Genomic DNA, 8599 nt, shown 5'->3' on the forward strand with positions numbered 1-8599 from the left:
TGGAGAACATAAAAGCTTGCCTTGAGATCATTGGGGATGACTGGAAAGGACCATCCTAACCATAAATGTGATTGGGGATCCCACTGGGAAATCTAATCCAAGTGTTGAATGCCTATGTTGTCAAGAAAGGAGAGAATTGGGTTGACTCCATCATGACTGTTTATAGGTTGTTGGCCCATAATTTTATCAGACCCAATTTTTATATGAGCGCCGCCCTTGGGGACTTTAGAAGTGTTCTGAGCCATGAAGGGAATAACTTTTTTGCACAATCTCCAAATTTTGGAGCAATCTTTGTTAGGAATGTCATGGTCGAGAAGATGCTGCCTTGGGAAGTTTAAGTATTTAACTTCCAACACCCTTTTCCACCAGGCAGAAAGGCCGGTGATAAATCTCCAAGCAATTTTGCCTCCGAATGCTAGATTGAGGAATTTGGGAGATCTGATTCCAAGACCTCCTCGGTCTTGGGACTGTATGACCTGCTTCCAATTAACCAAATTGAACTTCTTTTTGTCATTTTCCCCCCTTGCCAGAGGAATTGGCGGAGGATGACTTCCATTTTATGATGAAAAGAGGCTGGAGCTTGAAGGAGAGTAAATTGGTATAAGGGCAGAGAGGAAATACCTGATTTTAAAAGGATGAGGCGACCAACTGGATTTAGCCAGATGGAACCCCATTGCTGCACTTTTCTTTTCATCTTGTCAATTACGGTGTCCCAAACTTCTGCCTTTAAAGGGCCTGCACTCACTGGCATGCCCAAATAAGTGAAATGTGTCCAATCATAATTGCAAGAAACTCCAAAGGTATTGGCAATATTGTGAAGAACTTGAGCTGTGGTATTCCATCCATAAATGCAACTTTTCAACTGATTAACCATTCCACCAGAGTATTGCATATATTTATCTAAAAGAACTTTGAAGCGCCGAGCTATTATGGTGGAAGCTCCTCCGATTAGCAAAGTGTCATCAACAAATTGTGAGTGATTTATATTCTTAACCCCATTCCCAAATTTAATGCCTGTGATGAGGCCAACCCTCCGATTGAAATCCAAAGCTTTGCTAAAGGATTCAACCATCAAAATAAAAAGATAAGGTGAGAGAGGGCAACCTTGTCTTAGACCTCGAGATGATTGAAAGGCATTTCCAGGTCTGCCATTGACAAGAGGGGAGATCCAAGGCCCAGAAATGCAAGCTTGGATGAGGTTTAAAAAGACCGAATCAAACCCCATCTTTTTTAGAACAGCCAGGAGAAAGGAGTGCCTTACTCTGTCAAATGCATTAGCCAGATCAAGCTTAAGAATAAACCCTTTCTCGTTTCTAGATTGACTCGAGTGAATAGCTTCTTGGACGAGGAGGATAGAATCAGAAATTTGTCTATTGGCTAAGAATCCCCCTTGGTTTTTAGAAATGAGTGAAGGGAGGAGGGATTTAAGGCGGGAAGCAAGGATTTTGGTCAGGATTTTATAAGAGGAGTTGCAAAGGGAGATGGGCCGAAATCGAGCAAAGGATGAGGGTCGATTTTCTTTGGGAATGAGAGCAAGGTGAGTGGCATTGGTAAATCCTCCAATTTTACCTTTGCGCTGGATCCATTTGAGCATTTTGGTTAAATCTTTTTTTATAATTCCCCAATAAGCTCGATAGAAGCAGATGGGGAAGCCATCTGGGCCGGGAGCTTTATCAGGTTGGAGGGTCCAAACTGTTCTTCTTATTTCTTCCTCATCAATCTCCTTGTTCAAACTGTCATTCATTTCCTTGCTGATCCGCTGGGAAGATATTGTAGCAAATCTGAATAGTCTTCCTCTTCCTTGGTTTCGGTTAGGAGAGTTCTGTAGTGATCTGTGGCTGCCTTTCGAATGGCATCTTGTGTGCTTTGTCGATTGCCCTCAGCATCCAAAATAAAATTTACATTATTCCTTATCTTTCGAGCGGTGGTATATTTATGAAAGAAGGCTGAATTCTTGTCGCCTCCTTGTAGCCAAAGCTGCCGCGACTTTATCCTCCATTTAAGTTCCTCTTCTCTGTTTGCCCGACATAGCTATAAATAAAGATCGCTTTCTTGTGCTTGGGTCTCCTGGGAAAGGCCGTGATCTTCTATTACTTTCTGAATGCAATCTAGTTTGCTCTTGATCTCCTTTTTGATCTTCTCGGGCTCCTTATAGCAAATTTTTGCCCATTCCTTTAAAGCCTGCTTGGTTTTTCTTAGCTTGGTTTCCCAAATGAAACCAGGGGACCCTTCAACATGCTGGCGCCATGTGTTTTGAACGACCTCTTTGACTGCTGGAATGCAGTTCCATAGGGAACTGTATTTAAAAGGAATGGGTCCAAGAGAACAGTGGGTTTCCAGAGTAAGAGTTATAGGATAGTGGTCAGAGGCTGAGAAAGGAAGGATGGTGGCATACCCCACAGAGAAGGAGGAGAGAAGCGTAACATTGATTAGGATTCTGTCAAGCCTTTCCATAATGTTGCCTTTGCCTAACCTACGATTGCTCCAAGTATACCTTCGATTTTTTGGAGCTACATCGATGAGGTCATGATCTTGCATAATATTTTCTAAATGAGCTCTGTAGGGATCAGGGGAGAAGCTACCTCCTCGTTTCTCATTGGAATGGAGAATAAGGTTGAAGTCACCCCCTAAAATGATATTATCACTTTCTTCTGCATCTATGCTGGCTTTGAGCTCATCCCAACAATGCTCCTTGTCTCTGTAGTGATTAGGAGCATAAATATTATAGATGACTAATATTTGCTTATCTGCTTTGTTTTCTAAAACAGTTTTGATCCAATGCTGATTGACAGTTTCTGATATGTGACTCCATGTGCTGTGATTCCAGAGAGTTGTGATTCCTCCGGAGGCTCCTCTTGATTCACTGATGCTGCCCATGTATTGCCTCTGCTGTTCAATAATTCCAATCATTTCCTGCTGGCCTTGCTTTGTTTCCTGTAACAAAAAAATTTTTGGTTTCTCACAATGAATAAGATCTCTTAGGGCTGCAACTTTGGAGGGGTGCCCTAGTCCCCTACTATTCCAAGACAGAAACTTCATCATTGAGTATGTGGGGTACGGGGAGGTGCTCGCCCCCCTTGGTCCTTGTGGATTGTCTCTTTGTCGTATTGCCCTAGAATATAAGATTCTATGGGGTTCTGGATGCCCATTGCTATATCTTTCTGAGCATTCTCATCTCTATGTTGCTTTGCAGATTTCCTACCCGGCCCAGGTTTTTTAAAGGAGTCATTGGCAGCTCCATGATCTTTGGAGGAGCTCCTGGTTTGTCTAATAGGAGGAGGATCAAGGGAAGTCTGAGAGGTGATAACCAAAGGAAGAGAGGATTCAGTGGCATCAGTTTGGATCAGAGGAGGGGAGGAGGATTCCGGGGGAGGGATTTCGGGAGGGGATAGAACAGAGAAAGGATTGGATGAAGAAGGGGGTGGGGGATGAGAGAGGGGGGAGGGCAGATAAGGAAGGGGAGGAAGAAGAAGGGCGAGCTGCATTGGGGACTGAAGGGCCTGCTTCCGGAGGAGCTTTGGCCATGGGGGCCGACTTTTTTTTTAACTGTTTCCCACTGATCATCTTGTGAGCCATTCTCAACATCAGCAAGTTTAGTACAGCGATTGGCAAAATGGCCGTATTCATGACATACCTTACATTTGAATGGGATCTGTTCATAATCCAGCTACTGAATATGGCTCCAGTCGTCCACTTTGAGTTTGATAGCTTCGGGAAGCCCTTTGCCTAAGTCCACTTCAACACAAATATGCGCACAGGCTTGCATATTATCTTTTGGTTCGCTGCGATCTATGAATCTGCCAACTGCATTCCCGATTGCTCGAACCGATTCGTCTCCCCAGCAGTGAAGAGGGAGATGAGGGAGCCAGACCCAAACTGGAACAGCACTGGGAACATCCAGTTCCGGGTCAAAATCTGGGGTCCATTTATTGAGATACAGGCCTCTGGAATCCATAAAATAGGGCCCGTTCTTGAAGATTAAGTCCTTATCTTCTCTGGATTCGAAATGAAAGGTAAAATACCCCTTCCCACAAAATCTAATGGATATTTTACCTTGAATTTTATCGGACCAGTTTCTTTCAACCCATCTCTGCATAGTCTTTGGAGATGGCCAGAGGCCCGTGAATTGACCAATGAGTCCTTTTTCTGCTAGAGAGAGGGCAGCCATGCGGGGAAGGGCTGGAGGAAGATTAACTTCTTGTAACACATCCAGCTTTTTGACGAACTTAGAAACGGCTGGACGAGGGCGCTGCGGAGGCAAAGATTTAACCAGGTCTGAGAAAGCTTGCTGAGCATCAGCCACCTCCGGTGTAGCGTCTGGAGGGGCCATGGCAGAAGGTCGAAGGCCCAGGCAACCGCGCGGCTGGATAACCTAGCAGAGGAAGAGTAGGGCGCGCGCAGCAACGATCTTCAAAAAAAAAAAACAGACTTAAGGTATTAAAGGTGAGCGGGCTTGGCCCAGGCAAGTCACTCCTCGCGACTAGTCAACGCCCTCACTCAGGTTTGAGCACCAGACCTCACCGTCTTTACGAGTCCGAATTTACCAACCAGCCGCCTCCGCCGACCTTTGTAATATTCTTATAATTAAGAATTACAAGAATATTCTTCATGTAATATCAATATAAGAATTAATAATATTTAATTATTCAATAAACCTCATTTTATGAGAGTTTTATGGTAGGTTAAGCCAGGGATATTACATATTGGTTATTGCAATCTCTTGCCTTCAGTTTATTAAGGTTGTAGAGGTGTGGTGCAAAGGAAATTTTCTTCATAAATTTACATGCTCAAACCCTAAATGTTATTCAAATTAAGGTTTGTGAAATATTTCTATAAGATGCTATATGAAATGATTTCTTAAAAAATATTTAGTACTCTTTACCTCATTTTTGTACATTTTTTGGCATATTTTGATGAACCGAGGGAAATACTTTGTTAAAACTTACAAAATATTATTCTTTCATGGTAGCATTCCTTCTATAGGAATCCGTGTTAAGATACTGATAGAGAGACATGGATCCATTTGAATTTTATCAAATGAAAATGCAGACAGAGACATGCAAGGGCTCAAAGGAAAAGACAAGGAATGAAGCAAGGCTTTAACCCATTGTCAAGCTTGAATATGTAGTTTTGATCACTACATTTAAGGGTGCATGTATGGAATATTCATTTCATCTATCTCAATATGAATAAATTTCATATAAACATCCTGCATGGATGACAAGAGTTAGTGAAAATGATGCTAGTATTGCTGCAACAATTGTGAAGGTTGAAGATGAAGTAACTAATGAAGCTAGAAAGGTCATACTCAAATCGTCAATAATTTTGTTTAGCCAATCAAAATTGAGGCAATGAGTATGACTTGTATAAGAATATAACATTTTTTCTTTCGAACTCATTCGATTGATACCTCGGTTTAAAAAAATATGAAAATTTTAAATGGACTTGAACTTCTTGTAATTTTATCTCACTTATTATCTGTTTTTAAAAAGAAAACGCAAAGAAACTAAACTTTTATGGTGAAAATTATGCTTTGTGAGAAGTCATATCTCTTTAATTCTAAAGAATTAAAGAAAATGAAAAGGTTTGTAAATAAAGACTTCATGAAGGAAGTTCATATGTGGTAATAGAACACTGAAAACAATATGGCTTTAATTTATGCCATTACATAATGTAGGTTAAATTAGGTGAGTCTGGATGGAAAAAAAGATAATATTATAAGAAAATTGAGGCACATACAGAAGAAGCTCAGGAACAATCCAAGAAGGATGTTGTAAGTACCATCTTCTAGCTTAATTATTGTCATTTTCTTTTTTGGCAGGTATTGAAACATATAAGAGGACTTTGTTCAGTGATGTGTTCTACGACTTCTATAAGTTACTACCCTGGCCCTTACGACTGTTGGATGTAAAGTTTATGAATTTTAACTAATAACAACCATTGGGAGAAAATGCAATGTTAGAAGAATTACACAATGAATACTAAGTTGCAACCGATGGAGGTCTATTGGCGAAAATCATATAATTCCTATTGAGGAGCCCCTTTTCCATATCTAGAGAGTATATGAATAAAGTGACGATGGAGACGAAGCATAGGGATAAGAGAAATTTGTATTTTAGAGAGAGATATTCCAAAGCAAGTTGTATTAGGCATGTAGCTTGCAATGAAGTAGTGGGCTTCCAACTAACTAAGCAGGCAAAGACTTGAAAAAACTTTGGTTAAAATAGGCAGATACCTAAAAAAGCCTTTGGATAGCAACTACATTGGATAAAATAGGAAGAGACCAAAACACATGGGCAATGAAATTGTAAATAAAAAGTTTAATTTGACAATAATACCTTGGATAAAAAATTTAAGCGAGTAATAAAACTTTGGATAAAAAGTTGAAGCTAGAAATGAGACCTCAAATCTTATTGCCCAATCAAATAATTTTTTGTCCATTATTTAATTAAACATACTTATTTTTCCCAAGTTAATACATCATGTAATATATTATTTTGAAGGTTAACTCTTAAATTAATAAGCGGTGAACCATTTATTGATGAATCTGAAGCACTGATATCTATATTATGGATCACAAAAGTCTTAGATCTAACAAAATAATAATTTTATCAATATGGGTTTTTAAAATTCTAAAAACTCTCAATATTTGATCTTATTTTATTAGAAATTAAGGAAAATATCATGATTGTTATCGAAGAGATAATGAATACGTATATAAATCGGATGGAAAATTTGAGTTCGACATCTTTCGAACCACTTATTGTGGTTCATCATCTCAATAGAGATGGATAGCTTGACTAAAGGAAAAAATAAATACAATAGAGATGCAATGGCTAAATGCGATGGAAATTTTGAGTTTGACGTCTTTTGAACCACTTATTATGGTTCATCGTTAGGATAGAGATAGATAACTTGAATAAAGGAAAAAATAAATACAATAGAGATGCAATGGCTAAATCCAATGGAAATTTTGAGTTTGACATATTTTGAACCACTTATTGTGGTTCATCGTCAGGATAGAGATAGATAGCTTGACTAAAGGAAAAAATAAATACAATAGAGATGTGATGGCTAAATCCCAATTGACATAAGAAAAATAATAAGGTACATAAACAGAATGTTAGAAAAATAAAATAATTAGAATTAAAAATGTGAAAATCCATAAAAATATGACTTAATACTAAACAAAATTAAAAACTATTAAAGAAAATAAAAAAATAAGACCTTAAAAAACATAAATATAATTTTAATTATATGCATAAACATTTAAAAAGGAATTAAAAGAAACAAAAACGAATTTCAAATCCACGATTTTGAAACTTAATGAATAAATCAATAAAAAATTATTAAATTATTTTTATTTTTGATTATAAAATAAATGGAAAATTATTTTACTATAAAATAATACAACCAAAAAAAAAAAAATACTAATAATTTTGAATAAAAAGATGATTACCAATAAATTTATAAAATAAAATTGTTTGATTTGTAAACTAACAAGAAAATAAGGTGATTGGGTGCTCTATTAAAGCACTATATTGCACATGATGAAAATATAGTCTTTCCAAGGTTAAAAAAAACATTAACAACAAAAATGAATAAATAAATAAATAAATAACTAAAACCTTAAAAAAATCCTATAAATTATTAATAATATAATTTTATATGTTTCAATTAAATGCATTAATAAATATATAAAAACCAATTAAAATAAATAAAAAAATATTTAAATCCAAAGTTATGAAACTCAACGAATCAATAAAAATAAAAATTATTGGATGATAGAATAATTCAACAAAAATAATAAAAAATTACAATTAAAATAAATAAATATTAAATAAACAAATGATTATGAAATATATATATATATATATATATATATATATATATATATATAGATTATTTTTATTATTGTTATATATATATATATATATATATATATATATATATATATATTAAAAAAAAAATCAATAATAAAAATTGGAATATGAATACTTGTAATCCACTAAATCACAATGTAATATTCCTTCGATGCTCATGAAACATTATTAATTACCATCTTAAATTACCAGGTTTAATGTTGATGAAACGGTTGATAAAAAGAAATTTTTTTTGGTAAATAAATTAATTTTTTTTTTTTTTTGTCTCGATTATGGGTTTATATTCATTCCATGGTCACGAAACATTATTAATTACCCTGTTAAATTACAAGGTTTAATATTGATGAAACGGTTTATAGAAATAAATATTTCTTGGTAAATAAATTAATAAATCTTCTTGTCTTGATTATCAATTCTTGATAACGACCTTGTCATTTTTTATTTATTGGAGATCTATTCTATGGAGGGTTTAGTTACAGGGAGGAAGTTCGTTATGAGATAGCAGGTAGAATATTTCTTACCAACAAAAAGGAGAGTATTTCTTACCAACAAAAAGGAGAGGGATTCACCTTCCTTCACTGCATTCTTTTCTTATTGCAATGCGTGGGATTCACCTTCCTTCACTGCATTATTTTCTTAATTGCAATGCAAAAAACAGTAAGGCAATAATTCCAAGAAGTTTGCAACAAAGATTAGGTGGAAGCATTTTTGCATTC

At 36.1% G+C, this 8599-nt stretch overlaps 2 protein-coding genes across 2 annotated transcripts; both read right to left on the reverse strand.

Annotated features, from left to right (window-relative positions):
• Window positions 1–2031: 2031 nt before the first annotated feature.
• Window positions 2032–2910, reverse strand: LOC149144455 (uncharacterized). Its single transcript, XM_089452164.1, has one exon. It carries the CDS (start codon window positions 2908–2910, stop codon window positions 2032–2034), a length of 879 nt encoding a protein of 292 aa, XP_089308290.1.
• Window positions 2911–3667: 757 nt separating this feature from the next.
• On the reverse strand, window positions 3668–4330 carry LOC149144456 (uncharacterized). The gene has a single exon (XM_089452165.1). It carries the CDS (start codon window positions 4328–4330, stop codon window positions 3668–3670), a length of 663 nt encoding a protein of 220 aa, XP_089308291.1.
• Between the last annotated feature and the right edge of the window lie 4269 nt (window positions 4331–8599).

This window comes from Pinus tabuliformis, chromosome X (assembly GCF_031772625.1).
Source record: "Pinus tabuliformis cultivar Carrire ecotype Pingquan chromosome X, CPIR1, whole genome shotgun sequence".
Lineage (NCBI taxonomy): Eukaryota > Viridiplantae > Streptophyta > Pinopsida > Pinales > Pinaceae > Pinus > Pinus tabuliformis.

Coding starts and splice junctions, on each gene's coding strand:
- LOC149144455 (XM_089452164.1), bottom strand. CDS start 2,910: ATGATTGGAATTATTGAACAGCAGAGGCAATACATGGGCAGCATCAGT.
- LOC149144456 (XM_089452165.1), bottom strand. CDS start 4,330: ATGGCCCCTCCAGACGCTACACCGGAGGTGGCTGATGCTCAGCAAGCT.